This window comes from Pagrus pagrus, assembly GCF_965226575.1.
Source record: "Pagrus pagrus genome assembly, chromosome: 17".
Lineage (NCBI taxonomy): Eukaryota > Metazoa > Chordata > Actinopteri > Spariformes > Sparidae > Pagrus > Pagrus pagrus.
The window spans coordinates 682,501-707,500 of NC_140201.1; the positions used below are offsets into that span (position 1 = coordinate 682,501).

Below are 25,000 nucleotides of genomic sequence, written 5' to 3' on the forward strand. Positions count from 1 at the left end.
TTCCAGACTATTCTGTGGCAAGTAGCAGGCAGAAAACACGATGATGTCATTCATGCCGTCTCCATAGTAACCTGAGAGTTGACAGAGAAGGTACGACAGGTGTTTAAGATGATAAAAACTGTCTGGTGTTAGCTAAAAACTTGATCCCCAGGTAGGCCATCAGACTCGTCGTACCTCCGTGTGACAGCACCCTGAGATATGGCTCCAGGACGCTCATGTTGACCCGGCTCTCCTGTGGTGGAACACCTGTGGAGAAACAGCGCCACCTAGTGCCCTGACTGTCCACCATGTCCTCCCGCTCCAGAGCTCCCAGTTCACTCTGGTCTAATGCTGGTCCAGAACCAGACTGTGAATCAAACCTGGGACTGGAGCCGAGCCCTGTACGACGCCGGGTCGCCACGCCAAGACGTCGCAAGTCATCTGGAAAACAATCCTGTGATGTCATTGTAGGTTTTTGGTAAAGATTACGTAAATAGGTTGTTACAAAAAATGTAATTTCTGTCAGGCATCCTCATCCTCTTTGACCTTTGACCCCCTCACCTTCAAGATCCAAGTCATAGATGGGAAAGCGCAGTGATTCGCTGTCAGAGGGCGTTTCCATGGCATCCAAGTCGAAGTCGAGTCCTGTGTCATCGTCGTCGTCAAATGAAGGAGAGAGGAAGGCCGAGGGGAAGTCGTCTGAAATTGTCGACTCACTGCGACCTGAAGATCAACATCAAAGTCTGACGTTAGCCAAAAACTGTCTGTATTAGCCAAAAACTGTCTGATGTTAGCCAAAAACTGTCTGACGTTAGCCAAAAACTGTCTGGTGTTAGCCAAAAACTGTCTGTATTAGCCAAAAACTGTCTGGTGTTAGCCAAAAACTGTCTGACGTTAGCCAAAAACTGTCTGGTGTTAGCCAAAAACTGTCTGTATTAGCCAAAAACTGTCTGGTGTTAGCCAAAAACTGTCTGTATTAGCCAAAAACTGTCTGACGTTAGCCAAAAACTGTCTGTATTAGCCAAAAACTGTCTGACGTTAGCCAAAAACTGTCTGGTGTTAGCCAAAAACTGATTGATGTTAGCCAAAAACTGTCTGACGTTAGCCAAAAACTGATTGATGTTAGCCAGAAACAACAACATTTATGGATTTATTACTTCATTACCTAAAGACAGACTGAGAGATGGAGCCACCAGGATTTTCTTCTTCTTTGGTCGTGACCCTGACAACGGCAGACTGCTGGGAGGAGCTACAGACAGGAAGTGAGGTCACAATATTCACGTTTACACAGTATTCTTCTTTTTATGTTCTATATATGATATTACATTATTTCATTTCTTTTTTGATAATTTAGAACAACAAAGTAAACAACAAGCTGTCTCCATGGTGATGAGTGTTGAAGGGTTTTTAATGCTGGACGGTAAAATGATTCTGGAGTGAGTTCTCTGATCTATACCTGGTCGGTCTCCGGTCGCCGTCGATGATTTCTGCTCTGAGACAAACTCGTCTTCAACAGCTCCTGACGACAGGAAGACAGGAAGTCAGAGAGGAAACTGAGATAGAAGAAGAAGAAAAAGAAGAAGAAGAAGAAGAAGGATGCTGAGGTAGAAATCCAGATACCTGTTTATCCTGCAGATTTAACATATTTATATTTGTACACAACAGAATATTTGATCCACTCGCCCCATACGAGGCAACTGTTAATCATTTGTACGTAAATGATGTGTGTCTTGTGTGTTTGGATCTATGATTGAATTTAGAATCTAAAGCAGATTTGAGATTGTTAGTGTTGATTTCATTAGTTGTGTTCGTGTTGTTCCTGCAGCTGAATCTGTTTGTATGAGACTTGTGTGTTTTTACAAGAGCGGTCGACGACAAATACATGTATTAAACTAAACTTACCAGAGTTACCTGGCTGGAAGTCAGAGTCCTGCCCTGCTTCACCTGCTGGGACACAAACAGAGGACATGAAGAGAACCAGCCGGAGTTAAACCTGAAGGAAAGATGACGATGGACTCACCCTCCTCACCCTCCTGGTCTCCAGCAGAGGTTTGTTCTTCTGTCTCATCTTATAAGCAGAGAAAGATGAGAGTGAACATAAAGAGACAGAAACCTTCAACTGAGACATGTTTCACTTCTTCATACCTGCTGCGTCGTCACCTGTTGCTTCTGTGGTGACGCTGTTTCCTCTGATCAGCTCACCTGTTTCCTCCTCCTCTGTGGAGGAAGATCAGAAATATTTGGTGCGACTTTAAAAATAACCACATGACATAAATAAAAGGTTGAATGAAATAAATTACCTCCTGTGTCTGGAGACAACTCATCAGTAGTATCAGTTGTGGTAGTTGTGGCGTCTTCGTCTGTCAGAGGTGACCTACACACAGACAACACAGTGGATTATTCACTGTGGAAGTTCAAGTTATACCACAATGAATAACACAATGTCAGTCAGTTTGCAGACGACACCACAGTATTTCTGTCAAAAACACAACCAAAATAATATGATGAGGACCACTGTTGTTTATCTTGTTATTTATTTGGTACATACATGATCTCCAGTCTGTGTGTGATGATGTCGTCCTGTGGTTCTTCCTCTCTGGACTCCATGTTGCTCCTGTCGACAGATTGTGTAAAATATGAGATAAAGTATATAATTGTTAAAACTAGCTCCACATTGAGCATCAGTCCTCACATATCAGGTATAAACTTCACATGGCTGCAACAATCTGCCAATTGTTTTCACTTTGTCAACTAGAATGGCACTCAGTAGAGTGCATACCCCCGCCAAGGCCCAACAGTCCCCTTTAATGCAATCAAGCCGGAACCACTATCAAACTCGTGGTCCTGAATCACTCCAAAGTTGAAATCATCCTTAACTATGTAACCATAACTAGTTGTCCTCACTCAGATATCAGCCACCGAAATATGTCTGATATTAATATCAAGATCCACAATTAAGAAATGTGGAAGAAACACTGCAAAGGTAAAGGAAGTCTCTGTGCCGAGAGCCGACCTCCACCGAGTCTGTTCAGTACTGTTTGTGTCATCCTGCTGACAAACCAACAACCAACCAACAAGCTAACGAGCTAACCAAACCACCAACCAGCTAACCAACAAACCAACCAGCTAGCCAAACAACCAACCAGCTAACCAACAAACCAACCAGCTAACCAAACAACCAACCAGCTAACCAACAAACCAACCAGCTAACCAAACAACCAACCAGCTAACCAACAAACCAACCAGCTAACCAACCAGCTAACCAAACAACCAACCAGCTAACCAACAAACCAACCAGCTAACTAAACAACCAACCAGCTAACCAAACAACCAACCAGCTAACCAAACAACCAACCAGCTAACCAAACAACCAACCAGCTAATCAAACAACCAACCAGCTAACCAAACAACCAACCAGCTAACCAATATGTTTACCTTCCATCACTGCTGCTGTACTTTGAGTTAAAATGACTCAGTTGTTTACGTTAATGTTAAATAATTCTCATAGTTTTCTAGTAAAATGACAGTACATGATTTTGACTAGTAATAGAGTAATAGATTAGTAGTAGTAATAGTAATAGAGTATTTTTATACTACAGGCCTGTTTCTGTAAGATTTCTGCTGATGTCAGCTGATCTTCACTGCTTGTTTTACTTTAACTTTATTCAGTCAGCTGTTTCTGTTTAACTGCAACAAACCTGTCAGGAACCCTTAGAAACGTTCTGAACACCAGAACCTGTGGGTCTCACACACACACACACACACACACACACACACACACACACCCCTCCAGGCTTCAGAGTGTGAACTTGATCTTTATTTAAACAGCTCTTATCTTAAAGGAACAGTTCACAGCGAAGGAGAGAAGAAGGTTACAGACAAACTACAAACCCAACGTAAAGACTGACAGTAAAAACTCACAGCAGGTCTGTTCTGTCAGCAGCAGTCAGGTGAGACGGTTGGATCAGGTGAGACGGTTGGATCAGCTGAGACAGGTTCAGGACAAACCAGTGGGAAACCTGGCTCACACCTGGAGACTCACCTGATGACATCACAGCCACTTTTATGAGTTTATGATTGGACTCTAGCTCCTCGCCTCTCTCAGCCAACAGGACGGCGGAGGTGTGGTGTGTTGCCGAGGCGAAGGCCCGGCCCTGTAACCATGGCGACTCTGACTGTACAAGCAGAGCTGCAGGTGAGGTGTGTTGCAGCGTGCCTCTACCTGCTGACAGACCGAGCCGATTGCACAAGTGGTGACTTCTTGTTTTCCTGCAGATTAAACGGGTTGAACCGTCTCTGACTGGTGTTCAGGCGGATCTGTGACCCGACAGGTTTGTGCTGCTGGTTCCTGTCAGATGTGTTTACCTGCAGCAGCTCAGTCATCAGGTTTCTGTCCCAACAGAGATCATGTGAAACCACGTCTGACTGGTTTGACCTCAGCGCTGCAGGTGAACTCTGTTTGTTTCTCTTCACACACGACTGAACAGAAACTCAACCAGCAGCTGAACTTCAAACATGTCGACGGATCTGAAGTCAGAACTTCAGTCAGGTGTTAGTTTAAACCACCAGAGGGCGACGGGAACCAGAACGCCTCACACTGACAGTACAAACTCCTTTTGTGTTTTTGTAGTTGATGAACAATAAATGTGTAGTTTTGTGCTCAGTAAATAAAAACATTCACAACAAAGAAACTCACATGAAGAATATTTATTTACTGTTAACTTGAAACATTTGAGTCTAAACACAACAAATATATTTGGTTTGATTCAGAAAACAATCTGAAGAAAAAGTCTTCAAACAGTCGTCCTGCTGCACTCAGAGGCCCGGTTCTGCCCGGTTCTGCCCGGTTCTGTCAGTGAAGAGAAGAAACGTATGAAAACATACAAAGTCCATAACTCATAACTCCATTTATCTCATATTTATGACTGTGGGACTATTTTCTCCACCAGCTGAGTTTTCATCTTTTTTTGTCTTTAACTGACAGAAATGGGCCGAGCGAACCAATCAGCTGCTTCTTCTTCTTCTTCTTCTGTCTCTAAAAGGCGTCGGCGGTGTTTCTCTCCTCAGATTCTTTAAAAGGCAAAATATCAATAAAGTGCCGACTGAAGCTCAGCTCAGTCCAATCAGAGCTCAGGTCCTCCTGCCCGTCCAATCAGAGCTCAGGTCCTCCTGCCCGTCCAATCAGAGCTCAGGTCCTCCTGCCCGTCCAATCAGAGCTCGTCTTGCTCCACAGTGTGTGTGTGTAGGTGAGTGTTGAGCGCCGCCCTCCACCTGAAGCTCAGCGGGCACTGGGAGCACTGGTACGGCGTCTCTCCGGTGTGGACCCTCATGTGCTCCACCATCTTGTCCTTCCTGCTGAAGCGTTTGCTGCAGGCGGGGAGTCGTGCGTCAACATGTGTCTCTGCAGGTGATTGGCCGACACCACGCACTGGCCGCAGAGCGTGCAGGTGTAGCGTTTACCGTCACCCGTGTGCGTCCTCATGTGCAGCCGCAGGCGTCTTCGCTCGCTGAAGTGGCGTCCACAGTCCCTGCAGCTGAACGGACGCTCCCCGCTGTGGACGCGCATGTGGCTGCTCAGGTAGTCCTTCCTCTTGTAGCGCTTCCCACACTCCACGCACTGGTGCGGCCGCTCACCTGTGTGGATCAGCAGGTGGCGCTGCAGGTGGTTCTTTGAGAAGAAGCTCAGGCTGCAGAGCTGACAGCTGAAGGGCCTCTCACCTGTGTGCGTCCTCAGGTGGTCCACCAGCGCCTGCCGCTGCAGGAAACACTTCCCGCACTCGTGGCAGCAGAACGGCCGCACGCCGCCGTGCGTCCTCAGGTGAGCCGACAGGAGGGACTTACTCTTAAAGCGCTTGTCGCAGTCGGAGCACTTGAAGGGTTTCTCACCTGTGTGGTTCCTCCGATGGATCCTCAGACGACACGGCCGGTCGAAGCTCTTCAGACACTCGTCACACTGGTGCTCCCTCTTCTCTCTGCTGCTGCTGCTCTGTGACGACGTCTGACTGAAGTCTTCATCATCATCTTCTGCCTCTAGTTTCACCTCCACCTCAGCCTCAAGGGATTCTGGGTAATCAGCCACCTGCAGCTCTGAGCGGAGACAAAAGAAAAATATTTGACTGAAGTTTTAATGTTTGTATCTTCTGATCGAGCGATCAATAAACTTCAGTTATTGATTCAGGGATTCTGCAGGTGTCATTGATACGATATCTGATCCAAACATGTTGTTTACCGGAGCTGACACCTGAGGACAGGTGTTAATGGGTCCAGGTGGAGACATGTTGAGTATCAGCTCAGTGAGACATCTTGTTTACAATAATGATCATGTCCATATTTCATTAAAACACAGAACAAAGTTTATGTTTAATTTATTTCTTTGTTGTCCTCCCACCTGTCTGCCTGTCTGTCCTCTCACCTGTCTGTCCGTCTGTCTGTCCTCCCACCTGTCTGACTGTCTGTCCTCTCACCTGTCTGTCCGTCTGTCTGTCCTCTCACCTGTCTGTCTGTCTGTCCTCCCACCTGTCTGTCTGTCTGTCCTCCCACCTGTCTGACTGTCTGTCCTCTCACCTGTCTGTCCGTCTGTCTGTCCTCTCACCTGTCTGTCTCTGTCCTCCCACCTGTCTGTCCTCCCACCTGTCTGCCTGTCTGTCCTCCCACCTGTCTGACTGTCTGTCCTCTCACCTGTCTGTCCGTCTGTCTGTCCTCCCACCTGTCTGACTGTCTGTCCTCTCACCTGTCTGTCCGTCTGTCTGTCCTCTCACCTGTCTGTCCTCTCACCTGTCTGCCTGTCCTCTCACCTGGCTGTCTGACTGTCTGTCCTCCCACCTGTCTGTCCGTCTGTCTGTCCTCTCACCTGTCTGTCTGACTGTCCTCTCACCTGTCCGTCTGTCTGTCCTCTCACCTGTCTGTCTGTCTGTCCTCTCACATGTCTGCCTGTCTGTCTGTCCTCTCACCTGTCTGCCTGTCTGTCTGTCCTCTCACCTGGCTGTCTGACTGTCTGTCCTCCCACCTGTCTGTCCGTCTGTCTGTCCTCTCACCTGTCTGTCTGTCTGTCCTCTCACATGTCTGCCTGTCTGTCTGTCCTCTCACCTGGCTGTCTGACTGTCTGTCCTCCCACCTGTCTGTCCGTCTGTCTGTCCTCTCACCTGTCTGTCTGTCTGTCCTCTCACATGTCTGCCTGTCTGTCTGTCCTCTCACCTGGCTGTCTGACTGTCTGTCCTCCCACCTGTCTGCCTGTCTGTCTGTCCTCTCACCTGTCCGTCTGTCCTCTCCTCCAGCAGCAGCAGCGGGACTCTCATTGTGGTCGCCATTTTGTCCGTGTCTCATGTTTTCCCGCTGTTTGTGTCCACGCAGTCTCTCAGCTCTCCGGTCAGAGAGACGCTAGCTGCCCGCTGCTAACTGCTGCTAACATGCTAACAAACAATCGTCAAACCAGCCGCCACTTCCTGCTCCTTCTTCTTCTCCCGTGTTTCCGGCGGGCTGGAGGCCGCGCGGCTCGCTGCTGCCCCCTCAGGTCGCGCTCAGACTGCAGAGCCCCGTTCAGTCTCATGCAGCAGGTCGAGTGTTTTACATCAACAGCTCCCAAGTTAAGATTGTGAATCAATAACTGATTGATTTAACAGAAATATAACAGTTTCCCTGACAGATGACGTGATGACTCCAAACCAAAGCTGGATGGTGTGACTGCTCTGAAGGACGAGGACAAACTCTTTATTGAATTAAAGTGCTGCTCATATTGTTTATTTATTGTCCTCCTCCTCCTCCACTCCTCCCATCCATCTGAACTTCTCCAGTAAAGCTTCCTGGTTGAAGACGCCGACTTCAGTCTCTGAGAAGCTGAAACACAGCAGAGGTTTTCTGATGAGATTAAACGTTGTTGCTTTGTTTTTTATGTTATATTGATATATTATCATCGAGAGTTTTCTTTCCAGTGAACAAAGTAATAAAATATACAAATACTATCATAAAAATTGACAAAATGAAGTTAAAAGTAGAAAAACAATTTACTAATTTGTCGTTTGAAGGTCATGGATGACAGTGTGGTTACTACAGTGAACAATAAAAGTACCATACAGTTTTATAGCAACGTTTAGAGATATTTACTGTATTACAAGTGTTACAAACTAAAAGCATATCAGTGTGAAGCATTACATGACTTGATATGATGCACAAAAGTGAATCTCACTGAACAAGTTAGCAGGAAAGTAAAAGTCACAGAGGACTGATATGTGATAATGCTTATGTATGATAATAATAGATTAATTGTTATATTGAATGAATGTCTTTATTTTATCACCATTCATAATCTGTAATCCGACACAGTGTTCAGTCGTTACTCATCAGCAGGACGGACAGAAAACAAATAAAAAGATCAAATCCAGATAAACAATGAGAACAAACATCCATTAATCTGGTTTACAGCAAATACAATCAGCACCATCACGAGACGCCTCCTGCTCCCACGTGATCAGCTCTGATTCAATATTGTTGAACATTAAATTGGATATAACAAGAAGTTCATAATGAAAACTACAGAGTTATAATAAAACTCAGCATCATTTAAAGTCCCGCCTGAAGTTGTGTGTGTGCTTTATCGCACAGAAAAATGTGTTTTATAACACCGCCTGTCCCGGGTGAGCGGGGACTAACACTATAACTTCAGTCACACATCAACTGAGCGACAATCTTCGGGTCATTCTGTCCACATTCAGAGTCAAACACCACGAAGAAACATCTAATGACCTCCTCCAGATTTAAAAAGCGAATTTTGGAAACGATAATCTGATTTTTACGGCAGCTCCGCCCATCAAAGGTACTCCGTGACCCAAATCTAACAGCCGAGCCTGTGTCGGAGGTGCAGCGAAAAGGTAAAAGTTTCTGGACTTCTGACCGGATGTGTCTTTTTGTCCGTCAGAGAAACTCAGCGGAGGTTTGAAAGCGAGCCGGCGGAAGCAGAGCGGACCTGTAAATAAACACTGACGATGTAAAGTGAGTAATGCGCTGCACCTGAGAAAACTTGTACGTACGCCAGACTCCATTCAAATTACTCCTGGTTCCTGATGCCTTGATTATCAGCGCAGTTCGAACACATTATAACGTATTTTATTTAATTTCCTTAACTCGTCGGTGTCTTTTCTCAATTCGGCCCATTATTTATCATATCATTATCAACACAAATCGTTTTCCTGTGAAATCTCCCTCTAACACTGACATTACTATCGGACATTGGCAACGGAGCTGAACTGACTTATAAAGAGTTTTTTATTTAAGTATGTACTGTTTGGATATCACATGCACGCCGAACTGATCGGTGTCACCTAACAAGGACAAAGGGACAGAAAGTAACAGTCCCGGTTGGGTTTGATTGTTCTGGTAAACACATTCGTCTCAAATTGACAGATTTGTTAAGGAGTTTTGCCGAGTCATCACGAACATAGCGGGGCTAACCGTGTGACAGCTAACTTTTTGCCAAGCAAACGTCGATACGAACACCTCATGACGTGTGTCAGCTCACGTTCTTCATTTAGTTTGTTTGTGTTACACTTTTGTGACGTAATGCGAACGTAAAAACAGATTGTACGATGTCAGCAACGTAGTTTTACTAACACGAAAAGTTCTTAGTTAGCTCAGTGGCTAACAGCTAGCCCAGTTAAAAGTAACCGGATGTGACGTCGGCCAGACGTTGTTTGTTTCCCTGGTGGGCGTGGCCTGAGGTCCTCCCGTGTGCAGCCTGGCTGTTGTAACGGAGAGAAATGTAAACAGCTAGCATGCTCGTTCAGCAGCCAGCCTCAGCGCACATCACGGACCCGGACCCGGTGTCGGTAAGCCGCATCTCATTCAACAGACTGTCTGTTCTGATGTGAACGGGGCGGGCAGTGACGTATCTCGGGCACCGCTTATCTTTGTGGAAGAACAGCTAACTTGGCTAAGTTAGCTTGAAGCGTTAGCTTCAGGTTTGCTAGCTCGGGGAGTTGTGGCAGAGCAGAAAGCTGCTTAGTGCTGAGCCGCCCGCGGCTTCAGGCTTCCTGTCAGGCTCGAGCTCATGTGGATGTTGTTGTGTAGGACTCCTGTCGGGCTAACGCTGTTAGCATGAAGTCCAGGCAGGAAGAGTGTCAAGTGTTCACTGTTGAACATGTTTAATCGGAGTGACTGAGCTCCTCTGTGGTCTGTTATCTGATGTTGAGGAGCATTGTGGGAAACTGAAGGCTGAGTAACGCGTGTCCTCGGTGACTGCTGCTGTTTACTCAACACACTCCTCAGAAAATCAACTCACACACACACTCCCACACTTGTGTTGTAACCCTGCTGTGTTTCACTCTAACAGCTGGAGGTGAACCTGGATCCAGTCTGTTCAGTGGCGTCAGCGACAGATAAGGTGTGGCAAGGTCACCTGACAGCATCAGTCAGTCCTGATGTGTAAGATGGTACAGATCACTGTCAGCAGGGATGTAACTGAGGGGTTAGAGTGTCTCTTTAAACCGGCCTCTGCCTCTGTAACCTTCAGTCCACCTCGCCTCCTGTTTATCTCCACTTTTATTATCTGAAGTCTGAACTCGTCTCATCTTCCATTAAGATCTCAGATTCTTCTCACACAGATTCATCTTGTGATCAGTGAGTCAGTAGATGTCTCAACATCGTCACGTCCATTAAACATATTAATGTATGTGTGTAAAACATCTGTCCTTTTCTATTAAGACGTAATGTTTTATTTCATGAAAGTGAACTTAGATTATTGTTACTAAAGGAGGTAAATGTTTTTATTTATGTTTCTTTATGTTTTCTTCTGACTTTTTGAGTTTATATTCTGTTTTTAGAGAAATGATGTCACAGACTCGCTTCTTTGATTTTACACATGAAGATCAGTTTACTGCGAGATGTCTCCTGTGGCCTCGTGATGTCATAGTGATGTCATCAGAGGTGTGGAAGTAAGAAGCTGTTTACCAGCCATAGAGACTCTTATCGAGGTGCATGATGGGAAATGTAGGATTTATTGTTTTTGGACTTAAAGTCAGGGAGTCTCCACCTCAGCTGCAGATTGTGTTTAAACTTTAGATATGAACGATTTCTGAAGTCATTGTTCTGATTTTTAGAGAAAAATAATTAGTGAAATATTTCAGTTTTTACTGATTGAACTATTTGATCCAGTATTGATCAGACATGTTAGCGTGTCCAGACAGACTGAGATCATCTTTAATGATTTGTCCTTCTTGTTTGTGTCTCCTCAGGAGGTCTGACAGGAAGTCTGATCAGAAACTCCTCCGTCCGTGTCACCAGCAGACAGACGTCACCCGACAGTTTGTCAGACTTCAGCCCGGCTGACTGCTTCCTGACGAGGGACTCAAACTGTGCGTCATGTTCAGTGTCGGGTAGATAGGTGCGTTTGTTTTGCGAACCTCGGCAGGAGACGCGCTGACACAGAGGTGATCATCGAGGTTCCCCTGGCGGCCATGTTGGGGCCTCAGCTGCTGCCTGTCAGCTTCAAGCCGCCATCTTGGATCAACATTTTGTGAAGTGACCAAAGCAAAGCTCCTGAAGTCGGGCGTCAGTTTCCTCATTGATTTTTCTACAGTTGTAATTTTCTATAAAACAAGTCGGTGTTGTTTCTTCATCGTCGACCGATCAGCCAATCATGGCGGAGTCGAGCTCAGAACCGGCCGCAGCAGCCGACCTGCTGATTGAACAGAACAAAGATGACCCGGCTGTTCCTGCAGGAAGCATCTCCAAAGAACTGATCGTAACCACGACAACGGACGGGCCGGGCCCTGTGCCGGGCTCGGACGTCGGAGCCGAAGTCCCGAGTACCAATGGCGCCACCGACAGTCCTCTTCCTGCCAAAGTGCTGGAGGAGGAAGCCACGCCCACGCCGCCCGACACGTCGTCACTGTCCTCTGAAAATGACACAGCGACCGCCGTCACCACAGAAGAAGAATCTCTGTCTGTCCTGCTGAGACACATCAAGACAGAAGGAGAGCAGGACAGAGGAGGAGAGCCAGGTAAGAGGCTAGAGCAGGTCCAGAATCAGCTGATTGATCCGGCTGAAAGATCACCTGCTAGAATCACGACAGTTAACGTGACGACTGATCGAGTCAAAGCACTCGATCCACAGAGAAATGTTCGGTCTGTATTCAGAAAGTGTCTTTAAACGAGCCGTCAGGGCTTCGTTAAGGTTGTGATGTCACCGCCTCACTCGGTTCTCTCAGGAGTTCTGCAGCTCGGTCCGGTTTGACCACTAGCTCATGTTGACATTAACACACCACCTGAACTCAGACCTGTTTTCAAACCGCAGTCTGTGATCAGAACTCACCTGGTGTCCTCAGGTATCATATGTCTTCAAACACCAGGAGAGTCAGCGAGGGTTCATGTCTTCAGACAGACAGAATGACAACACATCCTCTTCATCATTCTTCAGATTAACTAAAACCACAACTGATGTAACCTGAGTGACTCAAGACGTGAAATAAAGTCAGTTTGCACGTTGTATCCCAACAAAACACAGGACGTCGGTAACGTCTCCGAAATGAGCTGCATGAACACAAAGATATCAGTAAACAGGCCGACATGTCACTGAGTCTCTCACCAACTCTGTGAACTGTCAGCTGGTCGCAACAGCAGCAGTCACACAGCTGCTAACTGCTGCTGCTAACTGCTGCTGCTGCTGCTGCTGCTGTCAGGAGGTTATAAGTAAAGACCGTTGACATGTTGCAGTTCTGCTGCAGACGTCTCTGTGAGTCTCTGCTGTGTCGCAGCCTGTTTGTTCGGCTGGTTTAACATTCAGGAAGTGGAGGCTGCAGCTTTGTGTGGAGAAACAAGCAGCCAGTCAGGAGACGCCTTCAATCAGCCATTGTTGTTCTGCGATGTGATTGGCTGCAGGCCAGCAAAGTGTGAAAACAGGCAGAAACCTAAAAGAGGAAAACAATGAAAGATGTAATCATTAACAGGAAGTGATGTTTCATTAAAGAGAGGCTTTGCTGTCAGTTAGAGGACTCTGGTCTCTGATGTGGTCTGCAGGTCTGGATCTGGACCTGGATGAGAGCTCCTCTGTGGCGACGGCGGGCGGCTCAGATGACCAGCGGGAGTCCTCAGACTCCGCCTCCTTCTCCATCCCCAGCCTGGAGCTGTCGGACGGGATCACGGCCACAGGAAACTCCCTGGATGTGGACGACGGCCTGTCCTCCTCCTACTCTGCTCTCGGCGTGGAGGGCGGCTCTCCGTCCACGGAGGTCCCCAGTCTGAAGGACGAGACGCTGGAGGCTGCTGGTGAGACGAGTCCCTCCCAGTCCTCCCAGTCCTCCCAGTCCTCCCAGCATGCAGCAGAAAACAAAACAAACCCTGATACTCATTATCAGAAAATTGCTGAATATCAGCCGGTCTGATGTTGACCTCACTGGTCCGTCTGAACCTGTATGTGATGTAGTTGTCCTCCTCTCCACAGGGGGCGCTGTAGCTGCAGCTGCTCCTCCTCCTCCTGCTGCTGCTGCTGCTGCTGCTCCAGAGGCCGGCCCCTCCATGCCGGCATATTACCTGGTGAAGTGGATCACCTGGAAGGAGAAGAAGACGCCCATCATCACTCAGAGCGAGAACGGACCCTGCCCCCTGCTGGCCATCATGAACACACTGTTCCTGCGCTGGAAGGTAGAAACACGCTGATGAGGATGAGTCGGCGTCAGACGACCTTCATGTCAACATCTTTACTGTGACTTTGTGTTTCAGGCCAAACTTCCTGCTCAGACTGAAGTCATCACCACTGAGGACCTGATGGCTCACCTGGGTAAGACCTCACACAGCCGTCAGCCAATCAGCTGCTGAGTTCACCTGTCAGAGAGAAACACATCAAGTCAGACTCCAATTTAAATAACAGGAAGTGAAGTAGTTTACAGTCAGGTAACAGGTGATGACATCATCCAGCTCAGTCAGAGCTGCACTGAAGTGACTGAATGAATATTATTGGCTGATGTTGATCACATGACCTCACCTGTGAACCACTGATGTGTGTGTCTGTGTTGCACAGGTGAGTGTGTGTTGTCTGTCACACCCAGAGAGAAGGCTGACGGGATGGAGCTCAACTTCCAGCAGGTACACACACACACACACACACACACACACACACACACTCTGATTGTGACCACAGGAAACCAGGGGACTTTCAAAATAAAGTTCAGACAGGAAATTAAACTACATGGACATGAAAGCCATGAATAAGCTGTGTGTGTGTGTGTGTGTGTGTGTGTGTGTGTGTGTGTGTGTGTGTGTGTGTCAGAACATGAGTGATGCGATGGCGGTGCTCCCGAAGCTCTCCACAGGTCTGGACGTCAACGTGCGTTTCACCGGAGTGACGGACTTTGAATACACACCAGAGTGTATCGTGTTCGACCTGCTCGACATCCCGCTGTACCACGGCTGGCTGGTCGACCCGCAGGTACACCTGTGTGTCTGTGGTGTGTGTACAAGAGTGTGTCTCACTGATGTGTTGTGAAGTCTGTAATGTTAAATAGTTAATAGTCTCCATGTGTTTGTAATTCGTTGTTAATGATTCATTACAGAGTGTGTGAGCAGGTTTTAGTTCAGTGATGTTTAACCTTCAGTCTTCTGTGTGTGTGTGTGTGTGTGTGTGTGTGTGTGTGTGTGTGTGTGTGTGTGTGTGTGTGTGTGTGTGTGTTCAGAGTCCAGAGATGGTGGCGTCTGTGGGGAAACTGAGCTACAACCAGCTGGTGGAGAAAATCATCGACTACAAACACTCAGCTGACAGCAGCCGAGTCAGTGAAGGTAACAGCTGTTTGTTTGTCACCACACAGAGAAACGACGACTCGGCACATAAACATTTTTATTCAGAGTGAGTTCGATTTTTCTCAACTTTCACACCGCGAACGAAGGTATCAGCCAATCACTTCATCTGAAACAGGACGTGACGTCACACCTCGTGAAGATGGCCGACCTGTAGACGGTTTGTGTTGTGATGATGAAGACAGTGGAGGAGGAGTAACGTTGGTGCTGCTTTATATCTTTGATGTGCTGACGGGACGTAAATCTCTTCTGTCCATCTGTGTTCTCCTCAAATCCACCAGACTCCATTCAAAAAAACAGAGATTTAACATCGATGGACATGAAAGCCATGAATAAGCTGTGACTGTGTGTGTGTGTGTGTGTGTGTGTGTGTGTGTGTGTGTGTGTGTGTGTGTGTGTGTGTGTGTGTGTGTGTCTGCAGGTCTGGTGGCAGAACAGTTCTTGGAGTCGACGGCGACCCAGCTGTCGTATCACGGTCTGTGTGAACTGAACACGACGGCCAAAGAGGGCGAGATCTCCGTGTTCTTCAGGAACAACCACTTCAGTACCATGATCAAACACAAGGTGGAGACATGGAGAGACACACACACACACACACACACACACACACACACACAGACACACACACACACACACACACACACACACCTGTACCTGTTGTTAATAAGGTTTCTGTCTCAGGGTCACCTGTACCTGCTGGTGACGGATCAGGGCTTCCTGCAGGAGGAGGGTCTGGTCTGGGAGTCTCTTCATAACGTTGAGGGCGACGGGAACTTCTGCGACTCGGACTTCAGACTGTGTCATCCTCCACAGAGAGCTCCGCCCACCGCCGCGCTGCCGCCGAGCGCCCAGGAGCAGCAGAGACAGATCGACCAGGTGAGTCCCAGCAGGTGTTACTGACGCAGAGAGACGAGCGGTCGGTGTGTGAGTCAGTGATGGATGTTGTTGTGTTGTCAGGACTACCTGGTGGCGGTGTCCCTGCAGCAGCAGCAGGGCGGGGCCCCGGGGCCGCTCAGCGACCTGGAGCTGGCCCGGCAGCTCCAACAGGAGGAGTACCAGAACCAGCAGCAGCTCCAGCAGCAGCAGCAGCAGCAGCCGCCGCCACAGGGATCAGCACCGGCAGCTCAGCAGGTAACAGCAACACGTCCCTCAGGTGTCTGAAGTTAACGTACGTCACAGGTACGTCCTGTCGTCATGGTGATGATGATGTCATTGTGTCTCCAGGTCAGAGGTCAGGGGTCACAGCAGGGCGGAGCCAGGAGAAGAGACAAGGACTCAGACTGTGTCATCCTATAGACTCTTCTTCATCATCATCATCATCATCATCATCATCAAAACACACAGACACACACAGACACACACACACACACACACTCAGCTCGATGCCAAACCCCAGTGCTTTTTGGAAAGTTTGTAAATTTGTAAAACTTCCTGTTGAGTCTGAACAAACTTCCTGTTTATAGCTGATCAGATGTAACTAACAGCTTTATTGACGATCAATCAATTATCTACGATGCTTAACTGATCAGCTGTGAAACATTAATGATTACGTCTGTGTTGCCAGCTGATACGATCAGTCGTCTAACGGATCTGTGAAGTAACAGGAAGTGATTGATCGATCATCAATAAAGCGATTAGCTGCTGACTCATTAAAGCGGTTCCATGAAACTTAATGTTAATTTAATGTTTATTTTACCTGAATGACACGAGAACCTGTGTGTGTTGGGACCAGTTTCACCAGCAGAGTCTCGTCACTGGTTCGGGACGATTGATCCGATATCAGCACGTGACCTGTTCTGGTGACATTGATCCTTTCCAATAATCAGCTGATGCTTCACTAAACTGTAAACCAGGCAGGAGTTTCAGTTCCCGACATCCAGAAGAGTCAATTCAAAAGTCCCTTTAGATTTCTACTGATTTTAGTTTCCCAGCAGACGTCGAGTTCTGACGAGACGTTCTGATGAAACGTCTTCTTCATTAATCTGAAACAAGCTGAACTTCTTTGTATCGAAGCTCAAAGCTGCCAGAAAACAAACACAAATAAAACTACGTATTTATGAAAAGTCAAAATTATTCTGATTTATTATTATTTCATTATTTTTCACGTTACAGGAGAAACTGTGTTAAAGCGTCACGATGAGAGAAGTTTGTGTTTGAGCCTCAGTATCAGGAACATTAACGAGTCTGAGCTCATATTTATAATAAAGTTCAGTCGATCGAACGAGTCAGAAAGTTTCAACATCCAAACAGTGAAATATTAAATCATGAATGTGAAACAAAATTATTAAATATGTGAGAAGACATGAAGTCGTGTTTGTGATTAAAGCCTCAAAGTTTTGAATCAAAAGTCAAAAATTACAGTCGACGACTAAAAGTTAATAAATGTGAAATATTAAAATCATAAATGAGAAAATAACTAAAGACTTTTGACTTTTCATCATTTCTGATGTTGAGCGTCACATTTTTGACTTTCGACAAAATTCACCTGTTTATCTTAAAAGTTTAAATGTAGTTTTTATAACATAATAAATATACACACATAATAACTGAGTGCCTGAAATTATCACGTAAAGTCAAAACTCCTGATGATGATTCAACATTTCTAACGTTCATATTGTTTTTGCTTCTGTACGTTTTAATTCTGTTGAGGGAACAAACAGTAAGAATCTTCTGGACCGACTCAGAACCTGGTGGTCGGTGTTGGTCTGGACTGAAGCCTGTCGTAACTCTGCTGATGTTGAATAAAGTCCAGGAGAACTAACAAGGACCAGAACCACAGAGTCCTGATCCGAAGCCACGTTAACGTCTTAAACTGAGTGATACCGTCTCCTCTAATCAGATGAACAACATTTAGCACTTAAAAACTTTCCCATCATGCCTCTGTGAGTGTGGGGGGGCGTGGCCGGTACTTCCTGTTGTCGTCCGGTGTTTTTAAAGGTTTCTGTTGGGTCCGACGGCTTCAGTCTGTCGGACCGGCGCCTTGCTCTCTCTCCAAGCTTTGTATTTAATTTGTCATGATGTCAAATTATCAGTAAAAACTAAACCTGCACAGGCCCCGCCCCTTTGTTTGTTTGTTTGTTTTCATCTGAACATCAGGTGTGTCTCTGAAAGTTAAAAATCTGAAGATGGAAAATTAAAATAAAAATAAAAATGACTAAACAGTGAATGATGTAAACGGTGACTAACGTAAACAGTGACTGGTGTAAACAGTGACTGACGTAAACTGACTGTGATGTAAACAGTGACTGACGTAAACAGTGACTGACGTAAACAGTGACTGTGATGTAAACAGTGACTGACGTAAACAGTGACTGATGTAAACAGTGACTGTGATGTAAACAGTGACTGATGTAAACAGTGACTGATGTAAACAGTGACTGTGATGTAAACAGTGACTGACGTAAACAGGGACTGTGATGTAAACAGTGACTGATGTAAAGTGTGACTGATGTAAACAGTGACTGATGTAAACAGTGACTATGATGTAAACAGTGACCGATGTAAACAGTGACCGATGTAAACAGTGACTGACGTAAACAGGGACTGTGACGTAAACAGTGACTGACGTAAACAGGGACTGATGTAAACAGTGACTGATGTAAACAGTGACTGACGTAAACAGGGACTGTGACGTAAACAGTGACTGACGTAAACAGTGACTGACGTAAACAGTGACTGACGTAAACAGGGACTGACGTAAACAGACTGATGTAAACAGTGACTGACGTAAACAGGGACTGTGATGTAAACAGTGACTGACGTAAACAGGGACTGATGTAAACAGTGACTGACGTAAACAGAGACTGATGTAAACAGGGACTGATGTAAACAGGGACTGTGATGTAAACAGGGACTGTGATGTAAACAGTGACTGACGTAAACAGGGACTGATGTAAACAGTGACTGACGTAAACAGAGACTGATGTAAACAGTGACTGACGTAAACAGACTGACGTAAACAGGGACTGATGTAAACAGTGACTGACGTAAACAGAGACTGATGTAAACAGGGACTGATGTAAACAGGGACTGTGACGTAAACAGAGACTGATGTAAACAGTGACTGATGTAAACAGGGACTGATGTAAACAGTGACTGACGTAAACAGGGACTGTGATGTAAACAGGGACTGATGTAAACAGTGACTGATGTAAACAGTGACTGATGTAAACAGGGACTGTGATTCAGTCTGAAGCTGCAGATGTTTAAATCCGTCTCCTGTGACGTTGGCGTCGTCAGCATCTTTAGCATCGTATTGAAACAAGACAACATGAAGCTCGTCGTCGTTCTGCTCGATGTCAACAGAAGAAGCTTCGACCACATGGAGCTGACGACGACGATGACGATGGAGGAGGAGCCTCCCGGCTGCTTCAGTGATTCTCTGTTAAATGTTTAAAGTCACAAACATCGAGGAAAAAGGACAGGAGACGTGTTGATTCAGGATAAATGCACTTTAAGAGTTTTTCACATTGAATTTCTTGAATGTGTTCGAGCTGATGGAGGAAGAAAGAAGGCAATGAAAGGTTTTTAGAAGCAGGGACGAGTTTCACACTCAGTGTTTTCCTCTCCGGATCCACCAGATCCACCAGACTCCACTCAGAAAACAACGATTTCTGCAGCTTTTACTTTAAGATTGTTTTAACAGCTTTGTTCCCAAAACAACAAAGATATAGCGACACGATCAGGTTCAACTTGTGACGCTTTAAAGTCACACTTTTTAAGAAGTACTGGACAGTTCAGCGAACATGAATGATTCTGATATCAAACCTGTAAATATAAATAAATATGATGGTCTGACTGTTGGGAGATGAAGACATTCAAGTGTTGAAACTCGTCCATGAAGCGGTCAAAGGTCAGATATAAAAGCACTTCTCAGGTCCGAGACGCCTCCGTCCCTCCTGTTGCATTGATAAGAGTTTGTACCGTCTGTACGTCTGAAGGCATCTGAATGTTCTCACAGGAAACCAACATCGTTCATTTACATACGTACATATTCACACTGGAGAAAAGACGAGAGGGAGGATTTGCTATTTAAGTTGCTTATCTGGTAAACTGAAGTCACAGCTGCATCTCTGTCAAAGCGCGGTGGCGTATAAAGTAGCAGGCTAACGTTAGCAGACGGTTAGCAGACGGTAACATGATTACAATAACGGAGCTGTGCTTCTCCTTCAATAGTGGTCAAAACACAAGAAAGCTACAGAAGTTCATTATGTGACCGAAACAACAGATAGCGGCTTTATTCCAGCGAGAAGATTTGAAAGTACTTTACAGTTCGATGGTCGGTTCTGTTGGCAAACAGCTTTTCAGATCGCTACCTGATTAGCTCGCAGACGCAATAAAACCGGCTAAAAATGTAAATAATCAAAAGATGTAAACTGAAAATACATTTTTACTGCAATAAATAGTGGAAGCAACACTTTCAGTTGTTGAATGTGTCGTTAACTGTGACGGGAAGTGGGCTAGTTATCATCTACTGTAAACTGTAACTGTAGCCGTGAATGCTAACTGCTAACTAGCCTCTTCTCTTATATTCAGGTAGTGAGATCTGAACCAACTGTTTGTTAGCTAGTGAACACTTTAGTACCACAAGCTAATGTTGCTGTTGCAGAGTTGTTAGCTCGTCTGCTATCATCATCATCTCAAACAGAATCTCACTCAAAGACAGAAAAACTGTATTTTTCTGTCCTACAGCTGAAACTCGCTGCAATGAAGCCGTTAACGTGTCGCCAGCGTTAGTTTTAACATCAGTGTTTGAGTCGAGACGATCTGAACTCGTCCGTCTCGTTTTAGTGAGAGTTATAAAAAACGTTCACATCAGGAAACTGATCGTCTCCTCATGAAGAAAATAAACTTTCTGTAAAACACAAATAAAAAGTGTCGCTCTCACAGCCGCCGCTCCCGATTGGCTGAAGTTAATCACAGGAATGCATCTCACGGCCAATCAGGAAGGACGAGTGTCGAGCGTACGTTAAATATGCAAATACAGTATATCGTTAGACACATAACACATTAATTCAGTTCAGAGTTACAGAGTTAGTGGATGATGAGGTTCTTGCATAAAATCTGTAGCAAACAAAACTTTTCACCGCTCGGCAGCCATTTTGGCTCAAAGACGGCAGGAAACCATTCAAGTAAAGTGAAACAGTTCATTATCGCCGGCTCCAAACGTTCTGTTTCAACACTGTAGAGGTTCATCACATGTTGTGTAACGAGTGTGTCTTCTTCTGAAATTCAACTCGGACCTCATCCACCTGAAACTACGATCAAACACAGGAAGTGACATCATTCAGCAACAAAGATGAAGATTAACACGTCGAGTTTTACCTCATTCTTTCACCAGACAGACGTTTCTACGTCCTTCAGGTTTCTGTTTGTGAAAATATTCAGTCTCATAAAAGTTTGTTTTAAATATCTGAACATTTTAGAAAGCTGCAGTCACAATATTTTATTATTAAGACTAAAATGATTTAAAGCTCCGTTAAATCTCAAAACTACAAACAGTTTGGTTTTTGACCGTCAGAAGCACGTTAACACTAACGTTAGCAGGTTAACACTAACGTTAGCACGTTAACACTAACGTTAGCAGGTTAACACTAAGGTAAGCACATTAACACTAACGTTAGCACGTTAACACTAAGGTTAGCACATTAACACTAACGTTAGCAGGTTAACACTAATGTTAGCACGTTAACACTAATGTTAGCACGTTAACACTAACGTTAGCAGGTTAACACTAACGTTAGCACGTTAACACTAACGTTAGCAGGTTAACACTAACGTTAGCACGTTAACACTAACGTTAGCAGGTTAACACTAAGGTAAGCACATTAACACTAACGTTAGCACGTTAACACTAAGGTTAGCACGTTAACACTAACGTTAGCAGGTTAACACTAACGTTAGCACGTTAACACTAATGTTAGCACGTTAACACTAACGTTAGCAGGTTAACACTAACGTTAGCACGTTAACACTAACGTTAGCACGTTAACACTAACGTTAGCAGGTTAACACTAACATTAGCACGTTAACACTAATGTTAGCACAATAACTGCATGTTTACATTTAACTCAGTCTGGAGACTCAACAAATTCATTAACTGATTGAAAAAGAAAAGAAAAAATCCTTCATGTTTCTTGAAGGATTTTTAAAAACCGTCACCTAAATGTTTCTGAACAACGGAGCACTTTAGCGTGACGTTAGCATGCATCCTCACACTGATCTAGCCAACATGCTAATACTGGTTTGCTGGCGGCTAACAGAGCTTCAGTCACTGGTTTCCTGTCATGAATCTGTTTTGGATATTTGGATAACATTTCTACATTTCTTTTCTCAGTCAAGATATGAACTTTTTTAAAAAGACAGCTGGCGTTAGCTTCCAGACGTTAGCTTCCAGACGTTAGCTTCCTGACGTTAGCTTCCAGACGTTAGCTTCCAGGATGAACTCAGATTTGCTGTCTGGTGAAACAGCAGTTAAAAGTGGACGTGTGGAGGAATGAAGCTGAAGATAAACTGGTCTCAGACTCCATTTCAAACTCAACATTTTCAGTCTTTTCTTCTTTCAAACCGTCTTCAGTTTCTCTGCTGAGAGCAAAGACACAAAGTTCTCGTTGTGCTTCTTCATGTAGTGTTTCTGTTCTTTAACAACGACCCAACAAACAGAACCGCCTGGTGACGAGACGCTGCAGACGGTCCGGTCCGTCCTGCTGGTGTTTGTCTGAACGATGTTTTTGGATTTAGAGTTAAATTATTAATATTTCTGAGCTGTGAGACGAGAATCAGCTGCTGCATCACTTCAGTCTCTGGAGTTTAAACGAGCTCGTCGAGGATTTAACGTCCCGATTAACGACAGAATTAAATAAATATCAGGCGACGTAATTTAATCAATATTAATCTTTTCTGGTCCTCAGCAGCTCGTTACATCGTCCAGTAAACTACATTATGAATTGTGATCTCAATCTTTTGCAGTGTGCCTCCGTAGTCTTCTCATAAATATCATCTGGAGAATAAATTCAACTGAAACATTAACGAGTCGGTCGACTTCTGAATTACCTTCAAAATCATTTGTTTCAGTCAGAAACTGAAGTGATGCCTTCAAATGTTTCATCTGATCTGCTGCTGAAAACTGTTTCCTGTTTCAAACCCTCGGGTCACAGATCAGCTGAGCTCAGTGTGCTGGTTCAGTCAGATCCAGTAACTCAACAGAACCACAAACAGGTTAGTTCATTTTATGAAGTCAAAGTTCTGATGCTTCCAGCTGTGACGCTCTACTTTCCCAGCTGCCTGTGAACGCAGCACAACAAAGATGATCCTCAGATTCAAAACAAATCTGTCAGACGGACGAATGAGAGCAGAGAAAATCAGATCCACTGAATCCAGCGCTGTGATTGGCTGAGATGAGTTTCCATCAGGCAGGAAGCAGCGGCCGGTCGACGGTCGAGCGCCGGCGTCCGTCCGGTCACATGATGCCGTTGGTGACGTACTGGAAGGAGTCGTAGAGTTTGGTGGTGATGGAGCGCATGGATCCGTCCACCAGCTGCTCCACCAGCAGCTGCAGCTGCTCCTCCGTCAGCGACATGTGGAACCGCTCCTTCAGCCCGCGGATGGTGCTGGAGCCGTGGAAGCAGGGCAGGTGAGAGCCTGAGGGGGCGGAGACACCACATCCAGGTGAGAGTGGAGCAGCACAGACAGGTAATCACACTGCAGGTAGTTCAGTGAACGTTACCGATATTAAACATATTGTTACCTTGTTGCATGATCTCCACGATCTGCAGAACCTTCTCCATGTGCTTCCTCGCTGCGATCAGACCCTGAAGCATCAACATCTTATAGTAGATAAACATGTCGCCGTCCAGACCGCCCATCACCTGAAACACACGTCACCATCGTCATCACCATCATCACCATCATCATCATCGTCGTCATCACCATCATCACCATCATCATCACCATCATCATGATAAACAGTCGTTTACTCACGTCGACAAACTCTGAGGTGAGTTTGAAGGCGGACGTCTCGAAGCCGAGGTTGCGAGGGGAGCTGGAGAGGATGAAGCCGAAGTCGATGTGGATGATGTGGCCTTCAGAGTCGAGCAGGATGTTCCCGTTGTGTCTGCAGACCAGAAGAAGAAGAAGAAGATCGATAGATGTCGGTCAGAGAGTCTTCAGATTAAAGGGCCTAATAACAATACAAAACTCCCATAAGGGAAAGTGCTAATTTAAGGGGATTTAGCAACAGTGAAGAGTTGAATATTAAACTGTGTTTGTTTGACTGAACTATGAGGAGGAACTCTGTTTGGGGCTTTTCAGCTCACGGTGTCTGTGTTTTGGTTTAAACCAGCCGAGTGTGAGCCTCAGATGATATAATCTGTTGTTAACAGCTGTTGTTAGCAGTCGTATGTAATCTGATTGAAAATTGTGACTTTTACAAATGAGGTTCAGTTCTGGGAATTTAAATGTTAATTAGTTCTTCGTGATGTTTTATCTGGCAGGTTTTGTTTGTGATGCCTGGACAGCAGCTACAGGACTGTTAGCCTAGCCTAGCACACAGACTGCAGGTGTGTCTCACCTGTCTTTGACCTGCAGCAGGTAGCAGATGAGGCTGTATCCTGCGCAGCTCTGGACGAAGTTCCTCTGAGCGGTGAGGAACGCCTCGGTGGTGAAGCTGCCGTGTTCCTGCAGGAAGTAGTCGAGCAGAGACAGCTGACTCTGTTTACGCACCTGACGGACACGAACACACAGAAGATGTCGATTAACGGAGAAAATAACCATCAGAACCAAAACAGTCAGAAGCCTCAGACTCGGTCCGGTCTGCTGTTGAGCTGCTGTTGGTACCTGGTGCAGAGAGACGGCGTTGAGGACGGGCTCGATCATCCCGCTGTCCGATGACATCACCAGGATCTTGTAAGGTTTGATCCACAGAGGCACTCGCTCCTGCTGCCAGATCGACTGAGACACACAAACACACGAGTCAGCGCTCGACATCCACTTCCTGTGAGACACCACAGCTCTTCTGACATCAGACGATGATGATGTAATGATCGTCTCCTCCTCCAGGTGTGTGAGTTTACCTGCAGCTGTCGGAGGACCTGATAGGCCAGCAGCTCCTGTCTCAGGTCGTCTCCACACTTGACGATGACGGACAGCAGCCGCCAGTTGAGCAGGTGCCCGTACGGAGACGCCTCTCTGATCCGCCTGCACACAAACACACACTCATAGACACGTATAGAAACACACAGCGTCT

General features: G+C 45.8%; 4 protein-coding genes across 15 annotated transcripts in view; 1 reads left to right on the forward strand and 3 right to left on the reverse strand.

The window, feature by feature from the left end:
- Window positions 1-5,948, reverse strand: part of LOC311273156 (BCL2/adenovirus E1B 19 kDa protein-interacting protein 2-like) — an 8,806-nt gene extending 2,858 nt beyond the window's left edge. For 2 of the 6 annotated variants that reach the window (XR_014624646.1, XM_084380061.1), the window contains exons 1-11: window positions 3,901-4,264; window positions 2,528-2,593; window positions 2,280-2,353; window positions 2,125-2,196; window positions 2,000-2,047; window positions 1,882-1,926; window positions 1,436-1,498; window positions 1,145-1,228; window positions 541-702; window positions 175-420; window positions 1-71 (exon numbers count right to left, since the gene is read on the reverse strand). The exon at window positions 1-71 is cut by the window's left edge and continues 32 nt beyond it. Coding sequence is in view for 5 of the 6 variants with exons in the window: in XM_084380061.1 (XP_084236187.1) it covers window positions 1-71; window positions 175-420; window positions 541-702; window positions 1,145-1,228; window positions 1,436-1,498; window positions 1,882-1,926; window positions 2,000-2,047; window positions 2,125-2,196; window positions 2,280-2,353; window positions 2,528-2,593; window positions 3,901-4,031 (1,062 nt within the window). In the remaining variant the exon portion in view is untranslated. Of the gene's footprint in view, window positions 72-174; window positions 421-540; window positions 703-1,144; window positions 1,229-1,435; window positions 1,499-1,881; window positions 1,927-1,999; window positions 2,048-2,124; window positions 2,197-2,279; window positions 2,354-2,527; window positions 2,594-3,900; window positions 4,265-5,865 lie in introns of those variants that run through there. The other 4 variants (XM_084380065.1, XM_084380064.1, XM_084380063.1 and 1 more) reach the window with 4 other exon arrangements.
- LOC311273157 (uncharacterized protein) lies at window positions 4,672-7,442 on the reverse strand. Of its 2 annotated transcripts, none has more exons than XM_084380066.1 (2): window positions 7,202-7,442; window positions 4,672-6,066 (listed from the first exon to the last, which is right to left on the reverse strand). In XM_084380066.1, the coding sequence occupies exons 1-2, from the start codon at window positions 7,284-7,286 to the stop codon at window positions 5,306-5,308; spliced, it is 846 nt and encodes a 281-aa protein (XP_084236192.1). In that variant the 5' UTR covers window positions 7,287-7,442; the 3' UTR covers window positions 4,672-5,305. The 2 variants fall into 2 exon arrangements, with proteins under 2 accessions (XP_084236192.1, XP_084236193.1); XM_084380067.1 differs by having other exon boundaries at window positions 7,230-7,437.
- Window positions 7,443-8,806: 1,364 nt separating this feature from the next.
- On the forward strand, window positions 8,807-17,811 carry mindy1 (MINDY lysine 48 deubiquitinase 1). Of its 6 annotated transcripts, none has more exons than XM_084380057.1 (13): window positions 8,811-8,964; window positions 10,301-10,400; window positions 11,202-11,969; window positions 12,985-13,233; window positions 13,409-13,608; window positions 13,687-13,744; window positions 13,985-14,049; window positions 14,234-14,392; window positions 14,637-14,739; window positions 15,179-15,321; window positions 15,439-15,633; window positions 15,715-15,888; window positions 15,982-17,811. In XM_084380057.1, the coding sequence occupies exons 3-13, from the start codon at window positions 11,606-11,608 to the stop codon at window positions 16,051-16,053; spliced, it is 1,782 nt and encodes a 593-aa protein (XP_084236183.1). In that variant the 5' UTR covers window positions 8,811-8,964; window positions 10,301-10,400; window positions 11,202-11,605; the 3' UTR covers window positions 16,054-17,811. The 6 variants fall into 6 exon arrangements, with proteins under 6 accessions (XP_084236182.1, XP_084236183.1, XP_084236184.1 ...); XM_084380058.1 differs by having other exon boundaries at window positions 10,301-10,351; XM_084380059.1 differs by lacking the exon at window positions 8,811-8,964 and adding an exon at window positions 9,691-9,797 and having other exon boundaries at window positions 10,301-10,351.
- A 1,378-nt stretch (window positions 17,812-19,189) lies between these two features.
- Window positions 19,190-25,000, reverse strand: part of LOC311273152 (phosphatidylinositol 4-kinase beta-like) — a 21,826-nt gene continuing 16,015 nt past the window's right edge. The window contains exons 9-14 of the mRNA XM_084380053.1: window positions 24,828-24,951; window positions 24,592-24,705; window positions 24,326-24,477; window positions 23,737-23,869; window positions 23,504-23,624; window positions 19,190-23,397 (exon numbers count right to left, since the gene is read on the reverse strand). Coding sequence (XP_084236179.1) covers window positions 23,216-23,397; window positions 23,504-23,624; window positions 23,737-23,869; window positions 24,326-24,477; window positions 24,592-24,705; window positions 24,828-24,951 — 826 coding nt within the window. The 3' untranslated portion in view covers window positions 19,190-23,215. The remainder of the gene's footprint in view (window positions 23,398-23,503; window positions 23,625-23,736; window positions 23,870-24,325; window positions 24,478-24,591; window positions 24,706-24,827; window positions 24,952-25,000) is intronic.

Coding starts and splice junctions, on each gene's coding strand:
- LOC311273157 (XM_084380066.1), bottom strand. CDS start 7,286: ATGGCGACCACAATGAGAGTCCCGCTGCTGCTGCTGGAGGAGAGGACA. Junction 6,067..7,201: donor ACAGACAGACAGGCAGACAG/GTGGGAGGACAG, acceptor GTCTCCGCTCAG/AGCTGCAGGTGGCTGATTAC.
- mindy1 (XM_084380056.1), top strand. CDS start 11,606: ATGGCGGAGTCGAGCTCAGAACCGGCCGCAGCAGCCGACCTGCTGATT. Junction 11,970..12,984: donor GGACAGAGGAGGAGAGCCAG/GTAAGAGGCTAG, acceptor TGTGGTCTGCAG/GTCTGGATCTGGACCTGGAT. Junction 14,740..15,178: donor CAGCAGCCGAGTCAGTGAAG/GTAACAGCTGTT, acceptor GTGTGTCTGCAG/GTCTGGTGGCAGAACAGTTC.